Below are 14,801 nucleotides of genomic sequence, written 5' to 3'. Positions count from 1 at the left end.
AGTTGTGCTAATAAGTTATGCTAATGAGCTCCTGCACCTCTTTTTCTACAAAATGACCTCTGCTGGTAAGCAACTGGGGTTTACTTATCAGGGTGCGGTTCCATTCCCCCTTCGGGGCTTCCTTCTTCCCGAGAAGTGTGAGAAGAAGGCAAACTCTATGTTAGGGATTATTAGGAAAGGGAACGACAATAAAATGGCCGATACTTTAAGGCCCCTGTATAGATCTATGATGCACCTCACCACTTGGAATACCGTGTACAGTTCTAGTCACCGTATCTCCAAAAGGAAACGGCAGAGCTGGGAAAAGTACAGAGGAGGGCGACCAAGAGGATCAGGGGCTTGAAGCCCCTTCCCTAGGAGGAGAGGCTGAAGCGTCCGGGACTAAAAGTGAAGACTAAGGGGCAGGGGTCATTTCGTAGAAAAAGAGGTACAGGAGCTCATTAGCATAACTTATTTGCATACGCCACAAACCCCTGACATCACAGGAAGTGTGTCAGAAGGCAACGCCCACCACTCAGGATCCACTGGACTGTTTTGGATTGGTAGCTATTGGGGGGGGGGGACGTGCAGGTCTGTCCTGGCAGAGGAGGGAGAGCTCGTACCTGAATAAAACTTGGTCTTAAAGGTGCCCCTGGACTGTTTTGGATCGGGGGGCTGGGGGGGGGGCTCTGCAGCTTCCCTGGCTGCTTCTTGCTCTGACTGGGCTGCTGGGAGCAGGGGGTGGGGCTTGTTGCATGTGCCCGCCCCCTGGGCTCTTTACTGCCGGAGCTCCGCTCCTGTGTTCTCCTGCAGGAAATGACCCCTGCTAAGGGGGGACATGAGAGAGGTTTATAAAATTATACATGGGGGTGAAGAGAGTTGACAAAAGAGAACTTTTTCTTCCTCTCCCAAAAGACTAGCACTCGAGGCCACCCAATGAAGGTTCTGGACAGAGGAAAGAAAATGCTACTTTGCACAGAGAGTGCTTCAAATATGGAATTCACTGACGGCATATGCAGTGATGGCCACGGGCATAAGCAGCTTTAAAAGCGGCTTAGATTCACAGCCGAGGGGAAATCTCCACATTCAGAGGCACCAAGCCTCTGAATCCCAGAGCCAGGAGGCTACGTGAGGGGAAGGCCTCAGTCTCTATGTCCAGTTGCTGGATCTCCAGAGGAACTGGTTGGCAGGATGCTGGACTAGGTGGACTACTGGTCTGATCCAGCAGGGCTTTCCTATGTCCTTATATTCGACTGACTCCACCTTCTGAGGCAGTCATTTGGGGTTTGGCTCCGCCTCCCACGGAAGCCATTTTGAGGCGGCGCGCGCTGCCCCCTCTCAAAATCCCAAAGCTGCCCGCATCTCAAGAAAGTCTGTCAATCCTTAAGCCTCCCATGCCGTAAACGAGTCAGACACGGAAACGAGAGACGGTTTAACGCAGGACTTGCGGCGAACACCTTACATGGGGTTTAGCAGCGGAGGCGTGTACATGGGGATGTAGTCCAGGTGGGCTCGGACATCAAAGCGGTCGATCATATTGTTGGTGTCCCCCTGCCACGGCATCCTGCGAGGGACAAAAACCATCAAAGGAAGGTTAACACGAGTTTTCCCCAAAAAACTGTGGGCATATGCTTGGAAGTGTAGGGGGGAAACTGTCAGCATACTATCATGTATGGGGACAAGATGACAGCCTGAAAGGTCAATGGTGTAGATCATCTTGATCTGGTTGACAGCTAAGAGAGTCATGTGATCATGTCACGAGGTCTAGATTGCATCCAAGTTGCATCAGCCAAATGATGTCACCATGAGTCAGCACTGGACCCTGATTGGTGCTGGAAGTGTATATATTGTGTACAGTACTTGTAGAGATGTTCACTCTGGTGAATGCCTTGCTGCGGAGCACTCTGTCGGATTGTACAGTGATTTGAGTCTGAGAGTGCTAAAGAGACTGTGTGTATATTTGTGTAAATAAATCCACTGTGAATAGTCAGCACTAGCAACCTAGTACGTGTGATTACTAGACGCTTCATACGCTAACAGAAACATCCACCACTCTTCAGCAGGTAAGCTTCCCACTCTGGAAGCAAAGCTGGGAGATACAGAACGCTACTCACATGTTGACGGGGCTTTCAGCCGCAAGGGCCACTGCGGAATCCAAGTGGACCTTACATGCCCGGCCGTGAACCTGCAGAAACTGAGCAGGGTCCTTTTTCTAGAAGAGAAGTAATAAGTTAGAGCTCCTAGTTTACATCTAGCTGCGGTGGCTCAAGTGGTTAAGACGCTGAACTGCAGGCTGTGGAAGGTCGGTAGTTCAGCAGTTCGAGACCCGAGTGTGCCGCATGACGGAGTGAGCTCCCGTCTCTAGTTCCAGCTCCTGCCAACCTAGCAGTTCGAAAGCAAGAAATTGCAAGTAGATAAATAGGTACCACTTCGGTGGGAAGGGAACAGCGTTCCGTGCGCCTTGGTGTTTAGTCATGCCGGCCACATGACCACGGAAACGTCTTCGGACAGCGCTGGCTCTTCGGCTTGGAAACGGAGATGAGCACCGCAACCCTATAGTCGGATTTGACTGGCTTTCGAGCAAGGGACCAACAAGGCACCACCTTTACTAGACTACTGCAACACACTCTACTTGGGGCTACCCTTGAAGACTGTTCCGAAACTGCAGCTAGTGCAGAATGCTGTGGCTAGACTGCTGGTTGGGGCCCACTACCAGGAGCATGTGACCCCGATACTACAGCAATTACACTAGCTACCAATCTGTTCCGAGGACCAATTATAGCCATTGGTTTTGTCCCTTAAGCCCTACATGGCTCAGGACTGGAATGTCTGGACCGTCTTCTCCCCATACGTTCCTGCCTGGAAATTTAGATTACAGGGACAGGCCCTTCAAATTGTCCCATCAATCAAAGGAACTCGTTCGGTGGGTACATGAGACAGGGCCTTTTTGGTGGCAGCCTCATAATTATGGAACAAGCTTCCCAGGGAAGTGCATCTGCCCTCCTCATTTTTGATCTTTAGGAGGAAGCTGAGGACGGTTTTATTTTGGACCACATTTGATTCAAGCAGTCCAAAGCTGCAATTTTAAATTCTGGTTTTTATGTACTTTTTTGTGATCTGTTTTAAGTATTTTATTTATGTCGTAAGCCTTGCACTCCATTAGGAAGGGAGCTAATAAATGTTTTAAATAAAATACGAAATTAAATCTCTCTAACTCTAGCCAACCCAATTCCTTGGAGAAGTACAAGCAGGGGATTAAATGTCTCAATCGATATGCATCATAATAAAGGGAGATATTTGGGATACCCCACCCTCCTTCTCAAGGAGCTGCGGTGGCTCAAGTGGTTAAGACGCTGAACTGCAGGCTGTGGAAGGTCAGTAGTTCAGCAGTTCGAGACCCGGGTGCCGGATGACGGAGTGAGCTCCCGTCTCTAGTTCCAGCTCCTGCCAACCTAGCTGTTCGAAAGCAAGACATTGCAAGTAGATAAATAGGTACCACTTCGGTGAGCAGGGAACAGCGTTCCGTGCACCTTGGTGTTTAGTCATGCCGGCCACATGACCACGGAAACGTCTTTGGACAGCGCTGGCTCTTTGGCTTGGAAACGGAGATGAGCACCGCAACCCTAGAGTCGGACTCGACTGGCTTTCGAGCAAGGGAACCTTTACCTTTACCTTTTACCCTCCTTCTCAAACAGAGTGATACCTTAGGAGTTTTGCTGTCTGTGGCTTTTTAGAGTTAAAAGTAAATTGGTCTAATTTCAATAGCCAATCCTTCAAAATCTGATCTGAGGTACGAAGAGGTAACACATAAAATAAAAAAGGTAATTTTGGAAGAGCCGACATTTTAATCATTGCACCTCAAGTAGCCACAGCTGTTTTCTGCCTTGCCCATCTAATCAGATCCATTTTTATCTGCCTCCACATCGTTTTATAGTTATACCGACACATTTTATTTAGGGTTTTTTGGGAAGGGTATTCCAAGGTATCTAAAACTTATATATACTAATGGTATATTTAAACTATGAGAGGCTTCCAATGGAATTGTAGGGGGAATATCACAACACAGTATATGATTCCAGGTGCAGAAAGTCTTTTCTTAATCAAATAATAGTCGTCAACTCTGGATTGAAAGAAGGATTCCTGAAGGGAATTGAAACACCAGATTTTAAGTTTTCTCCAAAAGGAAATTAAAGGTCAAATACAGAGACCATTAACTGAGTTTGAAGGATTAATTCAAAATATAGATAAGGAAGCGAGGAAATTATTAAAATATACAGGATATTATTGACTCGGGGACAAACTCCAGGGCAGACGATTAAAAAGAACTGGGAGACAGAATTAAATACTAAATTTCATGAGAAGGACTGGGAACAAATATTTCAACGCTTTCCTTTCGAATCAAGCTCAAGAGGTTTACGAGAGCGTGCATTAGAGGCGTCTCAAAGGTGGTACTTCATGCCAGTTCGACCGGCCCACTTAATGAAAACAGACTGTGAAAATGGTTGAAGAGGCTGCCGTGAACGAGGGATGTTTATTTCACATGTGGTGGTCTTGTCACGTATCTGAAGACGTGAGCGGTGACTCCCGAAAGCTCCTCCCCTGCCACAAATTTTGTTAGTCTTTAAGGTGCTCCCGGACTCTGGCTCTTTTCTACTACTAGGCCTCACTGGCTCTAACGGTGAACAGTAACACATTCAGGGGTCATTTCCTGCAGGAGCGCACAGGAGCGGAGCTCCGGCAGTAAGGAGTCCAGCAGGTGGGCACATGCAACAAAACCTGCCCCCCTGCTCCCAGCAGCCCTCAGTCAGGCCACAAGGAGCAAAAAGCAGCCAGGTGTTGCAGAGCCCCCCCAGCCCACCTTCAGGTACAAGCTCTCCCTCCTCTGCGAGGACAGATCTGTATGTTCCCCCCCCCCAATAGCTAGCAACCCAAAACAGTCCAGTGGAGACAAAGCAGTGGGTGTTGCCTTCTGACACACTTCCGGTGATGTCAAGGGGGTGTGGCCTATGCAAATAAGTTATGCGAATGAGTGATGCTCATGAGCTCCTGCACCTCTTTTTCTGCAAAATGACCCCTGAACACATCACACACTCGCTTGCAGCCTGCTGCAATTGGTTTGCCATCCTTTATTAAAGGTTTTCTGTTGGAGATGCGGGGGGGAGGGGCGGGCTGGAATGGGATATGCAGGAAGAGATGAGAGTACAACTTCCCCCGCACTCACTATCTTTTCGTAATACTCCCGCCGACGCTCGGCTCGCTTCTTGTAATCCACCATCATCCCCCGGAGCTTCCGCTCGTGTTTCCGGGCTTCGTGCCACATCCTGCCTTTCTCCAAGCTGTTGGGAGAACCCACATGTATTAGAGCCAGGGGGGAGGGAAAGGGCAACATTAACCAGAGTGGGAACACACACCCAGTGAGCATGCAGCATGCACCATGGCTTTGGTCATTAACAGCATTACTGACTTCGATAGGCACCACGCGCCCAGAGAGAGGGGGGAAATGTCGCCCAAGCGTCAGCAACTGGAGTGGCCCTTCCTGGACTCTGGACCAGGAGGCATGGGTGTGAAGCAAAGCACCCTTGGCCTCCCCCTCAAGGGTTAATGTGAACAGAAACATCCATCTTGCAGGTGTTACTGATGGGTCTCTTGGCCTTATCTGCAAGGCCAGAGATGAAGGTGGCGTGATTAGCGTCTCATGGGAGCCTGCAGCCTGTAGGATGGGGGGGAGAGAGTCAGGGGCAATGAGCTCATCTTCTGGAGCAGGGGTGTCAAACATGCGGCCCGGGTGCTGGATCAGGCCCCCGGAGGGCTTCTGTCAGGCCCGCAGTGGAACTGGCTGTCTTCTGCTTCTTCTTCCAGTTCTGCTGCGTCATCGTAGGTTTGCAGCTTACAGATACACACCTGAACAGCGTACTCAAGGATTGCAACAGCACAGACATTTTGATGCAATGATTCAGAGCAATAATTCGATGCAATAAATCGAAATACATCGAAAACCGAAAATCGAAGAGCAAGAGGTGTCAGTTATCAGACACTGTTAAATAAAGAAAATATTGGAAGAGTGCTAATCTTTCAAGCATTTTTTATTTTAAGTAAAAAAACAACAAACCTTTGTGTTTGTGTCCTACCTGGCATTACATTTTATGACACACGTGGCCCGGCCCAACAAGGTCTCATTTATGTTAGATCCGGCCCTCATAACAAAAGAGTTTGACACCCCTGTTCTAGAGGCTTCTCCTGAGAAGGCGTTCTGATTGGATGCCATCACCTGAGGTTGCTGGGCCAAAACCTATAATTGAGCTAAGGCCCTGAAAGAAAAGCGGCTAGCTGGGATCCTGAGGGACTAAAGGTGTGAACTATGACCTATTTGAATTCCAATTCCTAGCAACATAGAGAGCGCTTAAACTTTGGCCTTTGACCCTTGGTATAGCTGACAGAGGCTATACCAACTTTGGAAAGACAGAGATTAGTTTCTTCTTTAATATATGACTGGAAGCCCGTTTGTAGTACATATTTCTAACAATTTGAACGTGGAACCATGTTTAGAATTTGATTTGGAGAACAGAAGCACTTTTGATGGGAGTAAAAGTAGTCCTCTTCTGAAGAAGACAACCGAAATGGGGGATTTATCCGGAATCCTCGTCTGGATTTTTGGACTGCTGGACTTTTTTGAACTTTTGGATTGCTAAGAAATGGATTTTTACTTGTAAAACCGTATATTATGCATTGTACAATTTTTGAAAATGAATTCTTATGTATTTTGCACATGCCAAAGGTTCTCTAGTTTGATTTTGAATTAGCTCCTATGGAAATTAATAATCCCCGGGCTATTTTTGGGCAGGAACGCACAAGAACGGAGTTCCAGCTGGCTCCCGAGTTGGCCACGCCCAGCAGGAACTCATTAGCATAACAGGCCACACCCAACAGCAGAAACGCATTAGGACTGGCTACATCAGGGGGGTGTGGCCTAACATGTAAAGGAGTTCCTGCTACAAAAAAAGCCCTGGGTTTTGACCACAAACAAGGTCATCAGAATAAGAAGCAAAAGGTGGGCTTCTGGTAACATGGGTGTGTGGCCTAATATGCTAATGTGCTGTCAGGGCTGTGGCCTAATATGCTAATGAGTTTCTGCTGTTGGGTGTGGCGTATTATGCTAATGAGTTCCTGCTGGGCTTTTTTTACAAAAAAAGCCCTGATAGTACCCGTAACTATATTTTGGTAATACTGTATTTAGCAATGGCTCTGTCACAGTATTTTCATGCTGTGGTGTTGTCTTGGACTGTGGACCTTCTTGCTAATTAAGGAAAAGGTTGAAGGCAGCAGGAAAAGAGGAAGACCCAACAGGAGATGGCTTGACTCCGTCGAGGAGGAAGAGGAGATTGGATTTATACCCCGCCCTTCACCACCCAAAGGAGTCTCAGAGTGGCTTACAATCTCCTTTCCCTCCCCCTCCCCACAGCAGACACCCTGGGAGGTAGGTGGGGCTGAGAGGGCTCTCTCTCGAGGACTGCCCTTGAGAGAACAGCTCTGAGAGAACTTGTGACTGACCCACAGTCACACCAGCAGCTGCAAGTGGAGGGGTAGGGAATCAAACCCGGTTCTCCCAGGTTAGAGTCCGCGCTCCTAACCGCTACACTAAGCTGGCTCTCAAGACACGGTCCTCCGTTTGCAAGACCTGAGAATGGCTGTTAACAAGAGGACATTTTAGAGGACATTAATTCACAGGGTCGCCATAAGCGGGAAGCGACTTCGTGGCACTTGACACTCACACACAGCTGCCTACTCGACACAGGAACCAACTCACGTTTCTGACTCAATCAACTCGGATTTCTTCAGTCAGGCCCTGAAAACCATTCGTGCACCCCAACTATACAAAATTCAGGAAATGCAGGAAAGGGTCTTTTCACAAACACAACAGCCCCAACGCACAAAGCCGACACTCACAGAGCGCAAACTTGGGCGGCGATCAAAACAGGTGTTCTTCTTTCCACCAACTGCCCATGAAAAGATTAGGAGGGTCGGAAGCAGTTCCTTGAGTAAAGCGGATCGCCTAGAGGAAGGAGGAATCAGAGCTGGGTTAGAGCTCCAGTCTATAGCTAGAAAAACATATAAACACAAAACTGGGAGGGGAACCTCAGGGGTCATCTAGTCCAACCCGCTGCACCACACAGGAAATTTCTCACCCACCTCCCCACCCCGCTCCTCCAGCGACCCCTGCTCTATCCCCAGAGGAAGGCAAAACAACTCCCGGATCCCTGGGCCCATCTGGCCTGGAGGAAAATTCCTTCCTGACCCCCAAATGGTGTTTGACATTATCCCAAGCACACAGAAAAAGGCTACAAGCAATGCTCCCTCTAAGCCGTGGAGTCCTGTGAGCAAAACGTCTACTATGTAAGCTACTGGCATTAAAGTTGTGAGAGAGCGATTTGGCAGCTGCATAAATTGGTTTGCTCCGGAGCCCTCCTTCCTGAGCGGAGACAAAAATCTGTGAGCCGGAAGCTAAAGGACTGTGAGCTGGCTCACACTAACTCAGCTCAGAGGGAACACTGGACGATCTGAGCTCTGGCTTCCCGCTCTCCCTTCCACAATCTGCCAAAATTCATAGTGATTAAAGACTGCATTGCCGTCAGACGGCCATCTAGCCTCCACTTTAAAACTTCCAAAGAAGGAGAGCCCGCCACCTCCCGAGGAAGCCTGGTCCACTGAGGAACCGTCAGCTCAGGAGTTTAGCAGAGTTTAACCATCTTAGCTCGGGAGTTTAGCCGAAAACTCCAGCTTTGTTCAGGGAGGGGTCAGTGGGCTCCTCAGAAGGTGGCTGCAGCCCACGGAATGACTGTGTCTCCCCCCTGCTTCGTCCGCCAAGTTATAATCAAGATACGGCAAAATATTTGTCTGCAGGTTCACTCCGAAGGGAAAAGGCCGCAGGTTTGCTGCTGAATCTCTCGTTCGGTTTTCCTAAGCTCGAGTGGATGCCCTCCAAAACGGAGAAGCACTTTCTGCTAGATGCTTCCACTGGTTTGGTGTAGAGATGTAAAATTTCTGGAAATTTTGAAGCTTGGGGGGAAAAAACCCGGTTTTTCCCCAATTTTTTTCAGGGGGAAACGGAAATTTTTTGAAAAATTGAAAAAAATGCTACATTAGCACTTCTTTTGTCTTTTCCAGATTGAGAGTCATTCTGTTACTTTAGGAACATCAAATATGACTATGGACATTTCTACTTGGCATGAAATAATCACAACTAGCATATTAAAAATATAGTGTATCCAAACAATTATTACAAACAGAATACCCACCCACATGCAAAAACAAAACTGGAACCTTTTTCTTTTCTTGTGAAAAGCACCTCCTAAAGGAAGAAATGCATCCTGTTCTTGCATTGGAGAGTTCAGTTTGTAACCTAGGACTTGCTTGTCCTCAGTGCACAGAAATTAGATCAATCCGATACCATACATATTTTTTAGAAAATGATTTGGAAAATATTTGAACACCTTGTCTTAAAATATTTTATTCATCATGTTAAAAAAAAATGTTCCATAATCAATTTCTTTTCTTTTCTTTTTTCAATTTTTTGGAAAAAAACAAAAAAGGCTTCAGGAAGAAAATGGGGGGGGGGAACAGTTTTTTCTGAATTTTTCTATTTTTTTCCCGGGCCTTCAAATCCCTAGTTTGGTGCAGTGGTTAACAGGGTGGATTCTAATCTGGGAGAACTGGGTTTGATTCCCCACCCCTCACATGCAGCCAGCTGGTGTGACCTTGGGTCAGTCACAACTTCTCTCAGAGCTGCCCTCTCAAGAGCAGTCCTCGAAAGAGCTCTCTCAGCCCCACCTACCTCACAGGGTGTCTGTTGTGGGGAGTGTGGAGGGAAGGGGATTGTAAGCCGATCTGAGACTCCTTTGGGTAGTGAAGGGCCGGGGTATAAATCCAATGTCTTCCTCTTCTATATTCAGTCTGTAGCCTCGCCAGCATTAAAGAGGCCGGTAGGAGAATACGTTTCTGACCCTTCTACAGAGAGGAGAACAGACCCACAAAAAATTGACCGCTGGCCATTTCTGGGTTGGGTAATTATGCGAAGGCCGATCTTAAGAGTCAGATGGTTTTCCCCTTCTCAAATTATTATGGTTCTGCCAAGTTACTGTGATAAGGAATGCTTCCTTCAATATCCAAAAACAGCACCCAACGTGAACTTGCAAATATAATCAGCTAAGCTACTTAAAACACAAGTACCTTGGGAATAACACTGGGAGAATGGAGACTGCTTTCCTGCCAGTATTAATATTAGGGGAAATCCACGGTGGACAAGAAAACATCAACAAGTGAACCATTCACCATGGTTGTTGGCTTCCCCGCTCCCTTCCTCAGTTAATAAATCAGGGGTGTATATCCCCTCAGAAGAAGAAGAGTCGGTTTTTATCCACTGCTACTCTCTACCCAGGGCCGCGGTGGCTCAAGTGGTTAAGGCGCTGAACTGCAGACCGGAAGGTCGGTAGTTTGGCAGTTTGAGACCCGAGTGCCGCATGACAGAGTGAGCTCCCGTCTCTGGCCCCAGCTCCTGCCAACCTAGCAGTTCGAAAGCAAGACATTGCAAGTAGATCAATAGGGACCACTTCGGTGGGAAGGGAACAGCGTTCCGTGAGCCTCGACGTCCAGTCATGCTGGCCACGTGACCACGGAAAAGTCTTCGGACAGCGCTGGCTCTTCGGCTTGGAAACGGAGATGAGCACCGCATCCCTAGAGTCGGATCCGACTGGCTTTCGAGCAAGGGAAACCTTTACTCTCTACCCGGAGTCTCAATGCAGCTTACAATCGCCTTCCCTTCCTCTCCCCACAGCAGGCACCTTGGGAGATAGGTGGGGCTGAGAGAGTTGTAAGAGAACTCCGACAGGCCAGGCCCAAGGTCACCCAGCAGGCTCCATGTGGAGGAGTGGGGAAATCAAGCCCGGCTTTCCAGATCAGAGTCCGCTGCTCTTAACCCCTCTACCACGCTGGCTCTCAGGGTGTATGTTTTTTTCTTCTTCTGTTCCTTGGGGGAGGGAAAAACACACCAGGGGGCATCCCCCCACCCAAAAAAACAATTTTCCCCCAGGTTTCTCCTAAGTCTTCGCATCCCTACTCTGACTACTTTTAAAAGGGGATTAGAGCGATTAATGGAGGAAAGGCTCCTAGCCGTAGTGACTAAAAGGAACCTCCCTGTTCAGAGAAAGTTAGCTTCTAAATCCCATGGCCAGGAGTAGAGATGTGAAGGCCCGGGGAAAAAACGGAAAAATTCGGGGGGAAAACCGTTTTTTCCCCGAAGCCTTTTTGTTTTTTTTCCGAAAAATTGGAAAAATTGAAAAGAGAAAAAAAAAGATTTTGGAACGTTTTATTTTAACATGATGAATAAAATATTTTAAGACAAGGTGTTCAAATATTTTCCAAATCATTTCTAAAATATATATCTGTGGTGTCAGATTGATCTAATTTCTGTGCACCGAGGACAAGCAAGTCCTAGGTTACAAACCGAACCCTCCAATGCAAGAACAAGGTGCATTTCTTCCTTTAGGAGATGCGATTGTCAGAAGAAAATAAAAAAGTTTCAGTTTTGTTTTTGCATGTGGGTGGGTATTCTGTTTGAAATAATTGTTTGGATACACTATATTTTTTAAATGCTAGTTGTGATAATTTCATGCCAAGTAAAAATGTTCGTAGTCATACTTTATGTTCCTAAAGTAACAATCTAGAAAAGACAAAAGAAATGCTAATGTAGCATTTTTTCAATTTTCCCAAAAATTTCCATTTTTTACCCCAAAAAACGGGAAAAAACTAGGTTTTTTTCCGAGCTTCAAAATTTCCAGAAATTTTACATCTCTAGCCAGGAGGAGGCAACATTGGGGGAAGGCCTCAGCCTCTATGCCCTGTTGCTGGACCTCCAGAGGAACCAGTTGGCTTGTGTGCAAAACAGGATGATCCAGCAGGGCTCTTATATTCTTACACGTTGTAAAAAGGGGTAAAAACACCTGAACAGCAACAAGACACCAGAGGCGCCGCTTACCTCGAAAAGATTTGCCAGAATACATGAGATATTACAAAAAATACTAGAAACAGAAATACCTTTTGTTCCAGAATTGTTTTTACTGAATATAATACCAGGAAGTCATTAAAAAACCAGATGGTTATACGGTTATACATGCAACTACTGCTAGAATTTTATATGCAAAATACTGGGGAAAAGAAGAAACACCTACAAAAGAAGAAATAATTTAAAAACGTTTAGAAACAGCTGAGATGGACAAACTTACTCTGCTCCTACAAGGCAAGAGAGAAATCTTTGGAAAAAACCTGGTCAAGACTTTACAAATGGATTGAGTGGTACCCTTAAGAGACTGTCGATATAACCATTAAAAAATACATAGAAAAATACAGCAATAGAAATAGAAGCCTTAATTACTACATAGACATCTATAGAAGCATAGGTGCAAAAACTAGTGACGTACAAAAAGAAAAGCTTAAACACTAACGGAACGCACTCCTGATTTTTGTTTGTGTGTTTTGTATGTGTTTTGTTATTGTATGTTGTTGACTCTGTGTTTGAAAATAAAAAATGATTAAAAAAAAAAAAAAAAGATTTGCCGGAATGCCGGCAAACAGGTTGCCCCTTTGGTAAGGACTGGGCAGCGGGGGATCCGACTAAACCAACCTGCCAGTGAAGCCCCCCACGCCCCTACCACTCTCCCTCCACACCTTTTTGCCATCATAGTCAGCAGCCGAAAGCAGTGTTCCCTCTAAGCTGAGTGTGAGCTAGCTCAGTTTTTAAGCCTCCAGCTCACCCATTTTTATCTTAGCTCAGGAAGGATGGCTCCAGAGCAAACTAATTGACGCAGCAGCCAAATTGCTCCTCACAACTTTACTGCCGGTAGCTCACAAAGTAGAATTTTTGATCACAACGCTCCACAGCTTAGAGGGAGCATTGGTCGAAAGCCAGCAGTGACCGGCAGATTCGGCTGAGGTGCCTCCAGATACGAATCCCTATCCCAGGCATTTTACAAGGCTCATTTCGGTCAGACCAGTTTTTAGCTGCCTGGCGACACCGACCCCCTTTGGAGACCGCAAGTTGTACCCCCTTCCCACCTTCCGGAATTTCTTAGAGGGGGTGGAAAGGAAGGGGAATTACTCTACCTGAGTATCTGGGCTTGCAGTAAAAAGACATCTGAGATCAGCTCAAGGGGCTAAAAAGGAGAGCGTTCTCGGACAGCAAATCGAAAAACCCATTTTGCTACGTGTTGATGGCGAGCCAGAGTGTGAAAGTGCAAACTCAGCATTGGAAGCATAGGTGCCTTTCGGATTCTGCTGACAACCTGAAACCGCAGCTTTTCGCAGCAAGCGGCTTCCAGACTACTAATCCAGATCCATGTTAAATGAGAAGAGCCCCGTTCCTCCTGACCTCCGCGTGTCTCAGCATCCCACAGGTTTCTGGAAAGCAAAGCCATAGCTTTGCCATGCTCAGAGGGAGAAAGCCACTAGAAGGGAGCTTAACAGCCTACCTCTTTCTACACTGCTAAAAAGGGCCGTCGGCAGTTCCAACTCAAGAAAGATTTAAAGAAACCTTAACTGGCAAGCTACCATCACAGCAGTTTTTCATCCCAGCGACAGAGCGAGAGAATGAGAGAACTTCCCAAGGAACAGCAATGCTGGAATAGTCAGCGCAACAGGGCTGTTGGCCAAAAACCATTACTAAAGGAAGCCAACAATCTACGCACTGACATTACACATAATCAGAGTTCCCTCTAAGCTGAGTTAGTGTGAGCTAACTCAGCTTTTTAGCCTCCAGCTCACAGATTTTTGTCTGAGCTCAGGAAGGATGGCTTCAGAGCAAACTAATTTATGCAGGAGCCAAATCGCTTGCTCACAACAATAATGCCAGTAGGTTACAAAGTAGAATTTTTGCTCACAAGACTCCACAGCTCAGAGGGAGCACTGCACATAACGACTGCCAGAAATATTAAAATTGGATAAGAAACGCTTGCAAGAGAAAGGGGAACTACAACCTTTAAAAATTATGTGTTCTGTTCTGCCACATACTTGGAAAACTACCTACCAAGGATTATTGCACACAATGCTACAACTAATAGGATATATAATTGTTTTAAGAATGATACAGTAACATTGTTGTTTCTGGACCCAACATCACTATCTCAGTCTTTTAGAAATAATACATTCTATTCTGCCACACACACAGCATCGTGGACATCGCAGACAACGGTACAAAAGGAACATTCACCTACAGACCCACAAACAACAATATCAATACCTCAGCCTCACAACTAAGTATATTTGAGGCATATGACTGTGGCAAAATCTCTAGGAGAGCTGTTTGGCCTCCCAAATGAGAGTCCCCATTGCTTTTACTCTACAAGTCTTTCAAGCTCAAAGAACTCCCAAATAAATTTAGAGGGGAGGGAAAGGTGCTAGTCCTCAACAGCCTTTTCTTTTAAAACAACCTCCCTTACCCCAGAAAGTCAAAACTGACTCTTTAAAAATAAGAAGGTAGTTTCAGAGCTTAGCCGAGTTGGTCTGCAGTGGAACATGGTTTGAGTCCAGTGGCACCCGTAAGACCAATAGTTTTATTCCTGGTATAAGCTTTTGTGCACCTGCACACTTCTTCAGAGTTGGTGTCCTCTGTTTCACTGCACCTGAAGAAGTGTGCATGTGCACGAAAACTTATACCAGGAATAAAACTGTTGGTCTTAACCAGTGTTCCCTCTAAGCTGAGTTAGTGTGAGCTAGCTCACAGTTTTTTAGCCTTTGGCTCACGCATTTTCGCCTTACCTCAGGAAGGATGGCCCCAG

The 14,801-nt window shown here is 46.5% G+C and overlaps 1 protein-coding gene across 6 annotated transcripts in view; it reads right to left on the bottom strand.

The window, feature by feature from the left end:
* CLASRP (CLK4-associating serine/arginine rich protein) overlaps nucleotides 1-14,801 on the bottom strand; it is a 57,483-nt gene that overhangs the window by 41,556 nt on the left and 1,126 nt on the right. For all 6 annotated transcript variants that reach the window (XM_015427256.1, XM_015427255.1, XM_015427257.1 and 3 more), the window contains exons 2-5: nucleotides 7,924-8,029; nucleotides 5,201-5,315; nucleotides 2,094-2,191; nucleotides 1,442-1,543 (exon numbers count right to left, since the gene is read on the bottom strand). In XM_015427256.1, the coding sequence (XP_015282742.1) occupies nucleotides 1,442-1,543; nucleotides 2,094-2,191; nucleotides 5,201-5,299 (299 nt within the window). In that variant the 5' untranslated portion in view covers nucleotides 5,300-5,315; nucleotides 7,924-8,029. The remainder of the gene's footprint in view (nucleotides 1-1,441; nucleotides 1,544-2,093; nucleotides 2,192-5,200; nucleotides 5,316-7,923; nucleotides 8,030-14,801) is intronic.

Source organism: Gekko japonicus, unplaced genomic scaffold (assembly GCF_001447785.1).
Source record: "Gekko japonicus isolate JY-2015 unplaced genomic scaffold, Gekko_japonicus_V1.1 scaffold1389, whole genome shotgun sequence".
NCBI classification, from domain to species: Eukaryota; Metazoa; Chordata; class Lepidosauria; order Squamata; family Gekkonidae; genus Gekko; species Gekko japonicus.
This window is presented reverse-complemented; position numbering and strand designations above follow the sequence as displayed.